Source organism: Eucyclogobius newberryi, unplaced genomic scaffold (assembly GCF_026437365.1).
Source record: "Eucyclogobius newberryi isolate DKJ021-1_F unplaced genomic scaffold, fEucNew1.0.hap1 SCAF_11, whole genome shotgun sequence".
Lineage (NCBI taxonomy): Eukaryota > Metazoa > Chordata > Actinopteri > Gobiiformes > Gobiidae > Eucyclogobius > Eucyclogobius newberryi.
Genome location: NW_027315735.1, coordinates 24392367 through 24409937, shown reverse-complemented (window position 1 = coordinate 24409937; position 17571 = coordinate 24392367). Strand labels below are relative to the sequence as shown.

General features: G+C 41.7%; 1 protein-coding gene across 2 annotated transcripts; it reads right to left on the bottom strand.

Moving 5' to 3' along the window:
- Window positions 1-171: 171 nt before the first annotated feature.
- Window positions 172-17571, bottom strand: bicc2 (bicaudal C homolog 2). 2 transcript variants are annotated; one of them, XM_072439631.1, is made up of 19 exons: window positions 17214-17571; window positions 15227-15273; window positions 14854-14923; window positions 14653-14732; window positions 13567-13728; window positions 13427-13480; window positions 12983-13189; window positions 11779-12030; window positions 11061-11192; window positions 10462-10651; window positions 9685-9818; window positions 8894-9096; window positions 8413-8491; window positions 6911-6950; window positions 3507-3661; window positions 2265-2445; window positions 1103-1269; window positions 567-666; window positions 172-488 (listed from the first exon to the last, which is right to left on the bottom strand). In XM_072439631.1, exons 1-19 carry the CDS (start codon window positions 17479-17481, stop codon window positions 358-360), a joined length of 2652 nt encoding a protein of 883 aa, XP_072295732.1. In that variant the 5' UTR covers window positions 17482-17571; the 3' UTR covers window positions 172-357. The 2 variants fall into 2 exon arrangements, with proteins under 2 accessions (XP_072295732.1, XP_072295733.1); XM_072439632.1 differs by having other exon boundaries at window positions 8413-8488.

The window sequence follows — 17571 nt, the reverse complement described above, 5'->3', positions numbered from 1 at the left end:
TATGTGACATGCTCAGAAACACCTTATCCATTATGCAGGACAAATGACTGGTTTCTAAGGCGTGTGTGACATCAGTGCCCCCTTGTGGTCGTCCCGCCGCAAATAAAACAAACTGTGAAGACAAGAGTTTTATTGCTCACAGTCTTAAAAAAGCGCACATTTAAAAAAAAGTCTAGATCTCTATTTACAGTTGCATAAAAGAGGTGTTAATATGGACTTCAGTTAGGCCAAAATACAAAGAATAATACAAAATAAACCTGTTTGTGTATCAGAGGTTTGACTCAGAGGACCTCCTTGTCTCGAGCTTTGGCACAGCTGTAGTCAAAGGCACTTGAACTCTTCTGGAGTTACTGGGCATCACCAGCGGTTGCTCTGCGCGGCGGCGTCCAGATCCGTGACTCGTGGGAGCCGCCCGCTGGCGCCACCCTCCAGGTATCCCGATCTCACGCTGGACTCGTCCGACAGCCTCCTCTTGCTCCTGTTGAGGTCTGCAAAGCGTCGTCACTTGGTTATAGTCGGAAGGACGCACAGAGACGGGCTGTGACTGGACCGTGCTGGGTGGTCACCTGAAATGGCCAGCAGCATTTTGCGCCGGGCTCCGAAGGTGCAGACGCCCACTTCCTTCAGGTCATCGTCGGAGAGCGTCAGAAAAGTCTGGTAATCGATCTGAAGGACACAGAGAGTTAGGAAATCAAACAATGAAACAGTCTTTGTGTAAATACCGACGTTTACATGAAATAAAGCAAGCCGAGAACTGTACTAGAACCTCCTTTTGGGCAACGAGCTTAAAGAATATCACATTTGTTGGGGGCAAAACTAAAGCATAAACTAACAATACTAATACTTCAATCTCACATACATTCATTTACCACCAGGAACAACTTGGATCACAAGAAGAACAAACAGTAAAGAGTGTGAAAGAGCCAGTGTAAACCCTTCAAAGATTCAGCGGGGATTGAACCCACCACTGAGTGCAAACCACTAGGCCACGAAGCACCCCATGTAATCTTATTGTTTGTGAAAAAAGAGCGAAAATTAGAACTAAATAAAAGCTAAAGAAAACCCACGCACACTCCGCACTGAGAGCATTAAAGGACTTCACCTCCTGCTCCTCAAACACGTTGATGTACTTGAGCAGGCCCAGCTGGCTGAGCAGCTCTGGCAGGTCGTCGGACGTCTGAGGCGAGGGGCTCCTCTGGCTGCAGGTCGACGCCCGCCGCGAAGAGCACACTCCCTCGAAGTAACTACTGCTGCAGGAGAAGCTGTTGGCTGCACGGGGCGAGAGCGACGAGTGAGGAGACAATACTGTGCGATGGGATGAGACTCTACGGTGGTATTTTGGTTAGAAACGTTCCCCGACACAGTTCTAACCCGATGAATTTATGTGGGCGGGAAAATATTAACATGTGTAAGTGTGGATCAAGTATTAGATTGTATGTTTGGGCCTTACACTTTGTCAGAGTGGCTTGTAAATGTTATAATGGATCAGATGTTAAAGATGATTCTGATGTTCTTGGTATATTTTGTATTGTTGTTATTGGAATGTCAAGGTTATTTGTTCAATGAATTGTTGTTTATCACTGCCACCGAGCCGTGAATATAATTGTGCCCATTTTAGAAGATATTTTATTGTTTTTAATTCAATCTACAGTCCAAATAAAACCTCAAAATGTAAAATACTTTTTTAACCGGCTGTTTGTTTGATTGTTTTTCCACATTAACTTCATTTTGTCATTCAGAACGTTCAGTTTCATAAAGCTGGACACAAGGAATGAGACAAGGGGAATAAAAGAAGCGTTCACAGTTTTTGGATCCGGCCTCTAATCGTGATAAACATTCAATCATGTTATATTGTGACTACCGTATTTTCTGGACTATAAGTCGCACCTTTTTTCATAGTTTTGGCCGGGATGCGACTTATACTTATATTTATTCTTATATACATATACTACACTACGGAGCGACTTATATGTGATATTATTTGTTATTTTCACACTTTCTTTCACACTGCAACCGCATTTCATTCTCCAGTGCGACTTATATATGCTTTTTTCTTCTCTATTATGCATTTTTTGGCGACTTATACTCTGGAAAATACGGTATATTCGTTAAATACCACTAAAGTTTAAGTGTTCACCTCACTGTGCTCCTTCAGTTAACTTTACAGTCCCTCCCTTTAGATTCTAACCTATTACCTCACAGTGTATTGTACAGATAAAAAAACAGCAATGAACAGCGGAACGTGAAAATGCTGCTGGACTCACGGGTCTTGTCGCTCCAGCCTCTGCTCCCGGAGGAGGTGAACATGGGGAAGGCGGAGGAGGAGGAGGCGAGGGTGGAGGGGGGAGAAGAGGGAGACGAGGAGGAGGAGGACGAGCCCCGCCTCTCCCTCCAGTTCTCAGACTCGCTGCCGTTGCACACTTTGCTCATCTGCACGGCCCACGGCTGGATAGAAACAGAGCTTTTAAAGTTTAATGCGGGTTATTACTGTGGCATGAGGGGCTTGTCCGCCACCTCGCATCTGACACTTTAAAAGGGCGTTTTAATACCACTGTCTGCACTACTAAAAGTCCACGCAGCCAGTCATGGTTTTATTTAAAGTCAAGGGAAAATAAATCATTGAAATCACACTAAAAAGCGCAGATGCTCAGTTTTAGTGGACTTTACCAGGTGCTGGGTTGTATTCATAAAGCAGGCGCACGAACAAAACTGTCGCTAAATTTTCACGTTAAGTTTGTGATCTATAAAACGACAACATCACCTAGAAATGAGCCAAACGGGTCCAAAAACTGATTTGCAAATGATCTGAGACTAAGAGAGACGACACAGTTGAGGAAGTTTGTGTTTTGTTTGTACGCACACAGTTGTTATACTAGATTTACTTGACTATTTTGTTGTTTTAGTCATTCCCCTTTCCTTTGTTTGACTTCTTTATTCCACTTATTTCTAATTTTGTAGTTTAATTTTGTATTTCAGTTCATTCTTAAACGGCTGCTGTGTTCTTGTGTCATGTCCTACAATCTGACAGACAGAATTGGGCTTGAAACAGTTTTTTCTCTTTTTTTTTCACTTTTCTCTTCAGTGGTGGATCTATAATGGCAGGAACCAGCCCATTAACTATGTTCAATACACCGAGCTGCTTTTGCCTTTAAAGAAAACTGAAGTTACACCAACGTTTCCCGCTTTTATTAAGGCCACGTTTGTTTACCGCTCCCTCACAGAGCCAGGGTTTTAAAAGTCTCTGTTAGGTAAAACACAAATAGCTGTGTTGACCGCAGCGGTATCAGCCACTGGGTAATTGAGCCTACAAATTGGCAACGCTTACCACACAGTGAGATAAACGTTTCACGCGGTTAGAGGGCAGTCGCACTAAACCAGACTATGCTATTTGGCCACAACGGGGAGCACACTTTTTACTGCGGGGCGACAAATAAAAACAATTCAAATAGAAAGTTCAGTGGGAGATGCAAAGGCCTCGGCGCCGCTGTGAGCGTGATTGTCATTACCTGCTGGTTGGCGCTCAGGTAGGGCTTGTAGCTGCGCCGGCTGATGTGACGCAGCTCTTTGATGGCTTCGGCTGGCATCGACTTTGAAAAACCCAGGCCACTCCAAGTGTCGGTGGGAGTCCGCACTTCAGTCACCACAGGCTTCTTCTGCATGGCTGTGAACACCGTCCAAATATGAGCGGAGGAAAACTTGAGAGGCAACGAGCGAGTCTCTAAGAAGTGCTAACAAAAGTAATGAGCGGTGAGTCGAATTCACTTCTGAGAATGTCGTGATTTTAGACTTTCAGATGAGCCCAGACGCCAATCTTATAAGAAAGCTGCCAACTGATAATTCATAAATGTTGAACCTGTTTATTACGTGTTCAATATTTCTTAACACGTCTCAATTTGCAGCATAAGATTAAAAACATTAGGAATGTTATAATGTCTCATATTAAGAGCTAACGATCCACAAGCTCTAGGCACATTTGTTTTCTATTTATTATAGTCTGTGTATTCTGATTTATGTGAACGGAAAGTTCAAATAAGGAGGTTTTGAACAGTTAGATGTTAGAAGTAAAAGTAAGACAATCACATTAAAACCCTCAGAGAAGCTGACATTGTACAGGAAATCACAATCACAATCAGACATATCCATTTTCAATGAAAAAAGCAAACTAGGAACTTGCTTTGGTGATATGGTGCAACATAAACACAAGGAATGTTTTCAAGTACTTGAAAACTACTAGATGATTAAACTATAAGAAGTGTCAAGAGTCGTAGAATGAGGCCAAAACCTCTGGAGTAGCCATTGTCATTATTATCATTACAGTGTATTTATATAGTGCTTTTCCACCTTCCAGGCATTCAAAGCACTTTCCAAGGCAGTGTGTGTGAAGTGTCTTGCCTAAGGACACAACGACATTTCCTCTAGCGGTGCACTGTGTCAGGATCGGGCATCAGGGTCAGCCCTGTGCCCTGCTCTGGATCACAGTCCTAAACATGAAGTGTGTTACACCGGTAAATGTATTACATCAATATAAGTTGTTTGTTTTGCTTTGCAGTGCCCGTGTCATGCCAGTTTACAGTATATCTTGTCCAAAAGGCTTGTTTGTGTCTGTCGGAGCCACTTCAGTGTAAAACTATTTTGTAATGTTAAAGGTCCCATAACATGCAAAATCGACTTTTCAGAGCTTTTAACCTTCTTACATTGCTATTTGTGCTTCATATATGTACCCAGAGTGTTTTTTTGATTGATTCCCGCAGTGTTTAGCTAGATTACAGACTATCTCCTTTCCTGGAATCCCCAAACTGACGGGCGGTGGGGCAAGACCGCGTCATAAGGGCAAGCACGCACAGAGTTTTTCTGCTATGATTTACAACGAAACACGGCTCAAAGAGGCCCAAAACTTCATTCATGATATCGCACTCTTTACTATTATCACAATGGTGAAGGTTTATGTGGCAGTTGATGCAGCAACCGGGAAAATAAACGGAGAGAAGTTCTATCCGATACCGAAAAACCAGGAAATAAGAGCGCGATGGACATAAGACTTATATATATATATATATATATATATATATATATATATATCTGTTCTGCGCACGCTGTAGAATAAACACCAGATTTATTGAGTCTCAAAGTAATGTTGATCTGAAGTTCTATCGTTTCTCACTCACTCGCGCAGAGCGGCGCAGCGCGGAGCAGACAGCTGTGGGGGACACACTACGTCACGGGTGGGCGGGGCACACACGCGCTCTGAGACTACGTCACGGGTTGGGCGGGGGAGCCAGATCGCTCTTCGCAAGGGTGGGGGCGAATATCAAACCAAGCCGTTTGCATTTCCGGGTTGGTGAGGGGGTCCAAGGTCTGGGTGATATTTCTTAACTATTATGTTAAGGGTGTTGCAGAACCCTTATTATTATCAATTATACACTTAGGATAGACTACGAAACGTGAAAAAAGCATGTCATGGCACCTTTAAACCTATGGCCCTCAAATCTGCACCAAAACAAACAAAAGTTACAACGCTCTCAACTCCAAGCGTCATAAAAATGCTCGGCAGGTTTTCAGCATTCCTGCGACGGCCCGAAACATTTGCTGTTAAATAATGAATGACTAACATCTCTTCATCTCCTCTCGTGAGCACGCCACAGTAATAAACCTCGAACCGAACGACAAACAAGTGACTTCTAGCCTGAGTTGGATCAGAGGAAACATTCAAAACCAGCACCAGACACGAGAAAGCACAGCAGCTATCACTGGAAGACAGACATTGGCTGTACACTTGTGCTGTGCGTCCCGCTCATACGCTGGCATACGGGGGTTGTAATGGCTGTGAGGCAGATGGCCCATTCAAACTGCTAATTCATAATCTCATAAAACAACACTGAGGGAATATACTAGCATTTGGCTGCGAATCATCCCGGTATCGCTCATTCAAAGTGATGAATGAGGCGTGGTTGTGTGAGTCGCTCAGTGTTTACGCGCGTGGAGCCAGAGCAAGTGCCAACGCCACTCTGTTATAACTCTGGCACCGCCTGGACCGTAATAGCCCACTTCATCAGTTGTTTTGGCAAAAATAAGTTCACGCAAAACCTCTTTTATGAAATTACAGGTCTCTCCATCATCGGCATAATACCAAAACTAATTTGTTAAATTGAACAAAGTGTATGTTCAATTTTAGTTTTTCCAAAATGTGGCGCGGCTCAAAAGTTTTACTCCAACCACAAATACAACCTGAAGTTTACTGCAAACTAAGAGTGGCCATGAGTGACAAAAATGAATATTCTAATAACGATAATCAGCCATTTAACGTATTAGTTGAGGTTTAATTATCAGACAAATGTGAAATGTCTGTAAAATGAATCACAAAAGTGTAGGAACATCCTCTTATTTTTTCCATTTTCTTTTCAAACAGCTCTTTTTGTAGCATTTTTTAAAGTACATTTTCAATTAAAAAAATGTCATAACACAATACACTCAGTACCTCTCAGTATTTGCATATCTTCAAAACAACATTCACAATATTATTATCCACATTTCAATATATTGCCCACCTTTAGTTCCAACTAAAAACACATTTCTATCTAATGTTAATGTACATGTTTTGTGTTTTTTTTTTTTTTTCCTGAAATATGAATAGCCACAGTGAAAATGTAGAGTTTAATGTGTGCGAGTCGCATCATTTGGTGCACCTATACCAAATCGATGTAAACCGCTGCTCACTAGAGCCTGCAGGAAATCCATTTTAAAGTTATAGTCCGTGCAGCTGAATGGGTTTATGTTATCTTAGTGAACACAAAACTCTAGAGGCCAGAGTCCAATGTAGATAAAGTACTGATGTGATGCTGCCTCAGTCCTCTGGGCCCTGCAGCAGGAAATTGGCTTAATACGGGGAGATAAAACATTTAGGACAACTCACCCCTGGTTGCCAGCAGCTTCTTCTTCTCATAGTCAAAATCCTACACACAGAGTAAACAGAAAAACACAGGTAATTAATGTATAAGAGTGTTTGGGAGGAAACGAAGGAGCAATGAGGAGACACAGCAGGAGCCACACTCTTCTCCTATTGCAACAGACACATTAACATTCAATGCAGCACTTGCTCAAATGACACGGAACAAACCACATGCAAACACACGTATTTCTATACATATTTACCATGAATTACACGCACTGTATGCATCCTGACAATGAAGTAATCCATGGGTTCAGCATTGGCCCAGCTCACGGCCGTTCACGTCAGAGAATACTTTGAAATGTTGTGTGTTCAGAGAATACTTTGAAATGTATTTAGTTACACCTCCAGACACATTTAATTATGCATGAATCTTAGTCTGCTTCATGGTCCAATCAGAGCACTGTATTCTGAATACTTGGAATACTTTTACATTTCACTGCATTATATTATAGTGTAAGAACCGAAAGAGCTTTATGTTGCTTGTTTGTTTGTTCTGCATTCATGTATCACTCATTTGAGGATCAGAATAGTTTTAACTGAGGTGAAAATTCAAGCCTGGAAGACTTCTGGAGGCTTCATCATCACTCACGGCCTTATCTTCTCACCGGTGCAGCTGCAGGTCACGCCCTCCGCTTAACACACTCGCCTTATTCAAACCCCTCTCACACAGCCCCCATCTGCACCCCGAGCATCCTCCTCATCCTCCTGGCCCTTCTCCACCACCCTCAGTGTCCAAAAGTCTCCTAAAGGCTCAGCGCTCATGTCGACTGAGCGCCAGAAAACTTAATCATGCAATAAAGCTTTTCTAATGCTCCAGTGTCTCCAGGTTGACTTGCTATTGTCAGTGAACAAAAGCTGGAACTTGCTTCAGCGTTAAAGTCCAATAAATAATGTAATAACAGTAAGAAAAATATAGACTATGCAAAAATAAGGACTCACGAAATAATATGTGTGTCATAAAACAATAGGATTAAATATAAAATGTATACAGCAAGAAGGAGAAAAATCACAAATGCTCTCAACATGTTGTTCCATGCAGTTTGGAGCCTGTAATATGTAATCAAATATCACAATGAATACTGTACTTTGATTTTAAGACAATACATGTATTCTGGATGTTACCAAATGAAAGTAACTGTACCAAAACAATGTGAACTGCTACTTTCTACTGTTACAACTGCTGAATATACTGCAATAACCTCGCACTGTATTGTGCTTACAGCTACATCACTACAATGATCACAACAAACTAAGGTTACATATCAAATTGCACTTAGAAAACACTAGAATAAATGCATAAAATGATCTTCCTTCCAGTTTATGTCAATGTACAGTTTTTTTTCTGCTTCTTCAAATTCACTTTCGAGCTTGTACAATCAAAGCCAAGATATACATAACTCCCACACTGCCAATCAGCACAATCATATGCTCAAGTTCTCAGTTGAAAAGGGGTGTTGTCTCACCTCAGATCTGGGTGAGTCAGCGCGGTCTCCCCTCAGGCTGTTCCATCGGCCCCCCTCTTCTGCACTGTTCAGTAATCTGCTGCAGCCAAGACAAAACGACAACACAGTGAATAAAAAGATAAAGTTTGTCTTGGGTCGTTCTTGCCGGTGCAAAAAGAAATATGATGAACTGTACGAGGACCACTAATTCATGCACATTTTGTCTGAGGTCGACAAGATAAGGAAAAAAAAGAGTCAGCAAAGTGTAGCAGATACCAACGTGCTTTGCCTCTTTCTCAGTTCTCTGTGGACAGATCTGGCACATGCAGGTGTCTTATGGAAGTCTGTGAATTAATCAAGTGATGGGGTAAAGTTGAACTCTACAAATCATAAAAGCTGTTGAGAAAGGCAAGTAAAAATGAGCATAAACAGAGGAGTTGTTTTCTCTGTGTAAGGCGATAAATCCGAGGCTAAATCAAGCTAGCGTGCTCGGAGCGTTCACCTGTAGGAGAGGGCCTGTCCCGTCGAGTGGCGTCTTCCTCTGCCGTAAATCCTGTTGGGGTCAGGAGACGGGAGGCTTCCTCTTCGAGACAGAAAACCTGCTCTGTTTAAGTTGATGGTGTTTCCCGAGTCACAAATGTCTGCTGATGTGTCCTTAGGGTCATCGTCATCTGATTGGCCAGAAAGAGCCTCGTTTTCTGGAATCTGACGACAAATGTAATGGAAAAGAGCAAAAAAAATCTTTAAAATTGTTGAAACTTAACTCGTTATAATGTGAAATATTCTTGTGTTAACTTCATACGTTCTCATTTTAACAAAAAAGACTGAAAATACTGCGACACTGGCAGTTCTATGTTTCTAAACTTAACAACAACTGCTTCAGCCATCACCTGCTATTGTTATATGTTGTATGTTATTTGATATTTTGCTATTATTATTCATTGTTTTATGTTGCAAAGCAATACTTTGTGTATTCTGTTCATTGACAAAGGCAATAAATCATTGTGTGATTCTGATTAAACGTATGAACTGTGCATTTACCTTGAAAAACATACGTTCAAACTTCGAGCCACAAATCTGTCATGCTACTTGGACTCGTAATGTCACCTGCCTGTCTCCATGGAGATGGGTAAGCTTATTGCCATACTGGGCACATTCCAGGTAAAGCAACGTCTCCAATGAGAAATATTCAAATTTACTCCCAATAAAAGAGAACTGGCTTTCATAGTTTGGATCTTTTTGGTATATTTTGTGAACACTGCTGTTTCCATTGTTAAGAATGACTACAAACACCTTCTCCAGTGGACGGCTGTCTGTTCCCTTCAGTGTGGTCCGACTCTCCTCACATAGAGGGATGAGGCCTGGAGGTGGAGCGGGGCGGAGCTTAGCAGTGGCTACGCCCTCTGTGGATGGAGCTGTCGCAGTGACTGGACAGAAAGTGAAGAACAAAACACTAGTACAAAGGTCATTTCCCCTTTTCTGTGCAGGAAGTCCAGTCTGTACAAAACATGACAAGCTCTTCTAGTCCAATCACCGCCCCAAACCTGTTTTAAAGGTGCACAGAGTAACTTTTCTGCCTAGATATAGATGTTATTGCTGGAATGTTCTGAAGAATGAAAAATAAATCTTTCTTTTATTCAATTACAGGTGTTTTTATAGTCTTGAATTGACACACTTCACTGTGAGAAAGGTTGCCTCTCCACAGATCTGACCTGTAACTTGGCCAGGTGGAATTGTCTGCTGCTCTATGAAGATATATAAGTTTAATGCTATTCTGCGGTAAAGCAATAAGAAGCTGGTGGAAAAGTTATAAACCATAAAATGTGGTTACATCAATATCAGCCAACAGAAAAGTTACATAGTGCACCTTTATGTAAACTAAGACAATTGTGTCGTATTGTTTTGTCTTTTTCCCGTGTTAGTGCTATGTTTAAAGAGAATAAAATATTGTGGTGTATAAGCTCATGAAACACATACCTGTCCCATTCAAATCAACATTTTAGCAACTTTAGCAACACAGGACTCTGAATGTTACTGCCAGATAATTTGTCAGATATTTGTATTGCTCACCCTGCTCAGAGACCCTCAGCTGCTGTAGTAACATGTTGAGCCAGTAGTGGGTCAGACCGCTGCCGGCCGTTAAGGGGTCAGGGGTCACTTGGGTTTCTTTGGCACTTTCACAGGAATCCAGCCCGAGGAGGAGACGCCGCGACTCGTAAAGACTAGAAATGTTTCTCTCCAAACCTTTCACCACCACTGACTGGAAAACACAACAAAATAGATCAGATAAGATAAGATAACTACGTCTAATGTAATGTGAAAGTGGGATTGGAGATATTGGCTTAAGTTAAATTATAATGATAACTAGAGTGCTCAAATAGTATTAATAAGAACTAAATCTGACTTTATTTCATGTAGATAGTTTGTGAAGAGAAGATTTTTCAAACATTGCCAAGCTGTGTTTTGTAAGATTTTGAGAAATGGTGTAATATTTTACGATACATTTGATGTCAGACATTGGTCACCTGGCTCTACTTCAGTCGTGTTATGAGAAATGATCAAAGTGTTAGATTACATTTCTGTTTCAAAGGTGTCTACATAGCAACGCAATAAGAAGCCAAAGACATCATTTTACAGACACACAGAGGAGTACACTGGGTAATTGATACCTTGCTGGTTTGTTTGACTTTTGGCTTGACACTAATGAAGACTCCCAGGTTTTGCATCATCTGAGCGAGTTTACAAGGATCTGCCTCGGCGTCTTCTCGCATGTCGAACATCAAACAGACGGGCAGACAGTCCTACGCATCAACACACAAACACACAGGCAAATGTCAAACTGAAACTAAATATTCAGCAGCAGTATTATGGCCACAGAATGTGATATATACAGTTAAAGTATCATATTATGATATAGTGGTAATTCCACAACTGTTACCTAGCAACTATAATGTAAAAAAGGGCCAAAATCCATATAAATAGTTATGATAGTACAATAGTTATCATTTGTCAAACAATAACACCTGATAACACCTTTATTTTGTTAAATGATTGTGTATTTGTATTTTTGATGGATTGTTGCTTTTTGATGACATCACAGAACAATTCCTTTTCATTAATTTTTCAACATTTATTTTTCAAATTTTTGTCACAAAATGCAACTTGACTGGTGTAAAACTTTGATAACTTTGATAATCTCACAAAAAAAAGTAATATTTAGGCAACTATGAAAACCTGTCATGTGCACTTTAGGTCCAAGTACAAAAATGTAGAGGAGTACAAAGAGTAAATGTATTCAAACTAAGAATAAGTAACAAAGTACTTTCCCTCTGTCATGGCTGATAGTGGTATTTTGGTGCATGTGGTCACAGTCGGCCCCGCACTCACCATGAGCTGTTGCCGGGCGAGACACACGCCGTCAGGATTGCCCTGGATGAGCAGCGTGGGGGGGCTCTGCGGAGCGCTCAGGTCCGGCAAGATGATCTGCGTCTGGGTCTGGTGCATGACGCTGAGAAAGTGAGCTCCATTCTGTCCCAGCAGGAAGAGGTGCTGCTGCGAGGTCACGTCCAGCTGAGTGCTCACGACCCCCGCCGCGACCTCCGACCCCAGGAGCAGCTCCATCAGGATGCAGGTGGCTTTCTGACGGACACGGGCAAATTACAATGTTTGTTTGTATGAATTACTGTAATGGACCTTCATGTGTGACAGTGAGTAGGCAACACAGTCATTATTTCTGGCAATAATTTTATCTTTTCAAATGAATATTGTTCATAAATGTGGCTATGCAAGTCATTTTTATTCAAGGTTGAGTGATATTGAGTCATTTATACCCGAGAGGTCCACAGTCTTCTGTCAGTAAAAGTGTGCGATTTAGAGCTGAGTTGGAGGAAGAAACTTGACTCTATGCTTGTGTTATGGCACCAATTAAAAGTGTGTATTATTTGTGTTCGGTAAATTGCTACTGAAGGCCATTTTATTGTGATTTTAATTAGTCAAAATAGAGGTTTTCAGATGTCATTCTCCCATATGTGGGGAAGAACCAGATTAGTTATTTCAAACCTGCATATGACATAGTTTACAACACATATTTCCAACAGTTATATCAGAGGAACTGCCCGGTTTGAAAAGGCGGATGGTGGAACATTGTACATTACCATGAAATATCTACAAGGACAATTCACAAATCAATCTCATGATTTCTCACAGTGACCAGCCCCATTAACTTCTTACAACAAAACAGTATTATTTAAACTGCTCCCATCTGCATGAAATATTATTGCCCTATGGAAATTTAATCCAAACTAGAGGTCAATCAAAAACAAGTCATATTTTGTGTGGCAATATTTTTATTTTTATTTATTTTTTTGTCAAATCACCCAGCCCTACAAATATCATCGTTCAAAAGAAAATTGTTTTATGATGCAATAATAATATAATGCTGCTTTCAATATTTGAAATTCTTTAAGTTTTTTGTCAAACTGCATGGCAAGTTCAGTTGGTTTCTCACAATTTCAGGCAACATATTTTTAAGAACCGTCTGTTAAACTCTTTGAAATATCATTTAAACAGCTGTGATGCCTCTTGTGCTCACCTTGACGTGCGCCGCGTTCCCCTGCAGCCCCCACACCGTGCAGCAGCTCCCATAGAAACCGGGCTGCGTCTGAGGCACTGCCCTGAAGCTCACGCTGACGCCGAGAGACTGCACCACCTGCTGGACGAGCGGGGAACTGACGTCGGGCAGCGGCTGAGGCACCAGACTCACGGGAAGGTCAAAGGTCAGGGCCAGCGGCTGCAGGTCCTGGCACACAAGATTTACACAGAGTTTTCAAAGGACGGAGAGGATCTGGAAAACGGGGCGTGACACAGGGTGGCGTTTTTGACAAATGCTTCTGTCTCGCTTCTGCCATAAACTCTATTAATCACTGCATTGATCTGTGCGCTGACAGCGGCGCCAAAATTGAGTTTTCAGAAGAAAAAATTATCTTGTTGTTCTTCTTGATGTTGTGTTTGCGGAAATTAGACACAAGCCACTTACTCTAATCCTTTTTCGGGCTTCTTCCACTCCGTCTATGGGTCCAGCAATAGACACCTGCACAAAACAACACAAGTTATTTGGCTTTTAAACTCGCACAAACTTTGTGTCGGGCCCCGTCATAAAGTAATAGACGTTGTCACCTGGTTGCTTTTCTCTCCAGACGCATTGTGCCGATTTGAATCCGGGAAGTGGATGTGACAAGATGTGACCTCCATGACCTTCTTAATGTTTCCTCCTCCCTTCCCGATCACGTGCGAGTGCTCCGTGTACGCCACGTCCATCTTTAGAGTCACCTTGTTCACCTTCACAGTCGGATTTCTGTCATCTTTTGACTTGTCATCATATGCAGTACCACACAAATAAATAACACAGTATAATTGAGGGTGGATGTCAGTTGGTTTGTGTAGTTGAAGGGGAATTTTTACATGCGGTTGTAGCAAGAACGTCATCCCGATTCTGGAGAGATTTTTTGTCTCGCAGCAAACAGTCTACTAAACGTGTTGGCCCAGCGGTTAGAGACGCGGACGCGCATGTGTAAAGTTTTGAGTTTGACTCCCGCTTTTGGCACAATTTTTTTTTTCTTCGGGTTTAAACATTAAGGTTTAGGCGTTAGGGTTAAGGTTAGGATTAGGATTAGGGTTAGGGTTAAGGTTAAGGTTAAGGTTAAGGTTAGGGTTAGGGTTAGGGTTAGGGTTAGGGTTAGGGTTAAGGTTAAGGTTAAGGTTAAGGTTAAGGTTAGGGTTAAGGTTAGGGTTAAGGTTAGGGTTAGGGTTAAGGTTAAGGTTAAGGTTAAGGTTAAGGTTAGGGTTAAGGTTAGGGTTAGTTCTGGGCTCCAGAATCAGGATGACGGTCTTGCCACAACCGCATGTGGAATTTGTTGCATAGGGTTAGGGTTAAGGTTAGGGTTAAGGTTAAGGTTAGGGTTAAGGTTAGGGTTAAGGTTAGGGTTAAGGTTAGGGTTAGGGTTAAGGTTAGGGTTAAGGTTAGGGTTAGGGTTAGGGTTAGTTCTGGGCTCCAGAATCAGGATGACGGTCTTGCCACAACCGCATGTGGAATTTGTTGCATACGGTGATTGTAATTGAGGTGAAAATGCTTATAGTGATCAAGAAATATACATGAGATGCCACAGTATTTCTACAATGAACACTTAACGTTGAACCTGTTATTTTTAATTCAGATGAAGGTCAATATCTTTATCATCTTCATTTAACTTGCATGCACCTTACCCTGGTTTCAAGCACTTCCAGAATCATCTTCTTCGCTTCTGACACGTTGTCTTTCTTCCCCTCGACTTTCACATGCGGATCTAGTTGGAAATAGAGCAGTGGTTTCACGGTTGCTGAAGGTGTAATTTTGCGCCAGAGTGAAGCGTTATTGGATGTACATCTGAACCAAAAAAAAGCGCTGAATTGTGTGAGTTTTGACACCTTTCTTCGACTTGGCGCCGATCTTCAGTTTGGAGGGCCATTTCACCAATGTCTCTGTCTCCCGCATTACCTTAACGGAGCGAGGACAAAGACACAATGGGCGAGAAAGAAGTTACAGTCTATTCGCTCTGTATTAGTAATCAGTAGACTGGTAAAAATAGACACCGAGCAGATCACAACACAAAGCCTGATTCGCATTTGCGGCCCCAATCAACACCCTCCATAAACCCACTAATCACGGGAAAATACAGAGGAGTTTGAAGCTACATTTAACCGGGGTGCATTAGCGACGACGAGGTGGAAGAGAGGTGATTTCTCTTTTGTTCTGAGCTGCTCGATTAAATGTAATGTCGGGTGTGGGAGGAAAACTCACTCGCTCGAAAAAGTCCTCTCCGGTCTCTGCGGCGTCTGTCTTTGGAGCTGAAAGACACGCGTGAGCTTTGTCAAAAAAGAAAATTGCGAAGGCAAAGTCATTTAAATACTGATCCATTTGAAAGTTAGTACACAAGATGAAAAAACAAGGTGACAAAAGAAAACCACTCAGACACATGTGAGGAACAGCAGGTCCCGGATTTTAGACATTAATAATTGTTTCACATTATTTGTTTTTAATGGAAGGTAGGCACTTTGTTTCATGAGGGGGAAATCATGAGTTTAAGGACAAAAGGAATTACTTTTGTTTATCTCTAATGGGAAATTGTTGTTGTTGTTGTTGTTGATTGTTGTTAAAGAAAATTATTTATTTTTTTGAAGAAATAGCTAAAATGAAATATCAGTATCCCAGTAAGAATAAAATAGTATAAATAATAAAAAGTCAGAACAGAATAAATGTACAGAAAAGATGTTTAATGTAAACATCTAGATTTCCTGACATTCCTGCAGTATTTGTAGTATTTGTCATTTTGCCTGGTCCACCATGGCCCACCTTCTCCCTCTGGTGTTCAACACAAAGCCTGTGTACAAAGCCAACACCAAATGTTGACTGGCTTCAATTTTCTCAAAGCGTGAATAAGAGGCTGCCGGGAACACAAGGCACTTTTAAAAGGCCATTGGAGTGTTGTGACATTTACTGGGGCCGAGAGTGAAGCCCCCCAAATACCCCTCGCCCCGTGCATCGCCCCGGGTTACACGGGACAGTCCTGAAGAATGAACGGGACAACAGTCAGGGGTGGAGAACAGGGGGCGGAGGACTGAGCCGGGAGACAGCTAATATCATCAATGGCATGTAGCGACGCAAAGACCTCCCACTTGACAAACATTTAAAAACACAAAACTGGTGAATACAATAAGGAAACGTCAAATGAAACCGCAGTTTGTTTGTGGTAAAGTTTTGCTGATGTGTTACTGCAGGGTGACGGGACGGAGCAGTGGTGGAAGCAGCACTCCAAAGTAAATTACAGTGTGAAAGTGAAGAGGGATCGGGATTGTGTTGTGTTAGTCTAATGTTAAACCAATGAAGAGGATAATTACTGTAGTTGTTTCACTCTTGCTCCTTTGTTTGCTTATTCAGAATGTATCTCTACGGGTGTTTGGCAGGTGTGCAGTGAATTTTGACAATCATTTTCCATTCGTAATGTTTTTTTCAAAGTAAAATAAATAGTGTGATATTCAATTAGTGGTGAAGTGGCCTGTACTATCACTACTGCTTTGTGATGTTCAGATACTTTGTTTGCCTAAATACAAGTGTGAGGATTTAAGTACAGCGTCACTTTGTTTGGGATGTCTTTGTACTGTTTTATGTTTCTTGTTTTCTCTGTGTTCGTGTTGTGTTACATCACACTTTTTTTTAAACCAAATTTGTCGTAACTCAGCCTCAGGTCTCCCTCAGAAATAATAAAGATTTAAATATGTCAGCCCAGCGCAAACGTCACAATGTGAAGCCCAAATAGGCAATAGACACCATCAAGAGACATTCATACTGATTTAAATGATTTAAATAGAATTAAGACTATAGTTTGGTTAAAAAAGTTGAATATTTATGCAGCAGAGAAGAACCATCTTCTACTGCCAGTGTAGTACGTTCTTTGTCTTAAGTGGATTCAAATCTCATTTATCATTTAGGAATTAATGTCAATCAGACAAACAACACAGATATTCTGGTATTTGTGAAGAATAGACACAAATATAACAAGTCATATTTAAAGTAAAAAACATTCAAATCATTTAATATTGTCCACATAAAGTTTTTGACACTCACAGAGGAACCAGAAATTTTAGTCAAGTTAGAGTACCGTTACTTCAAGCTAAACATCACTCACGTAAAAGCAAAAGTATCATGTCAGAAAACTACTCTAAAGTAATGTAACTACCCATCTCTGACAACGAATGACTTACGAATGAGACGCTAAGACTTTACTTACAGTACAACATCTGCTCCAGCTTCTTCCTGTCAATCCTGAACCTCTCCTCCACACACTCGGGGTCGCGGTCCTGTCCGGTGCCTGGGGTCCCGTCCGCGTCCCCATCTTCCTCCTCATCTCTCTCCTTTGGGTCAGCGCTCTGGGTCTCCGGGGTCTCAGGGTCTGTCTCTGGTTCAGGTCCGGGACTAGTTTCGGGCATCTGGAGTGCGGCCGTGGAGGAGGAAACATCAGTGTTATCCTCAGAGCTGGTGGTGGTGGCAGCAGCCATAGCAGGACAGAGCCCTTGTCTGTGTCAATGTGGTGTGTGTTTGTGTGTGTGTGTGTGCGTGTGTGTGACCACGGAGACCGGCCAGGGCAG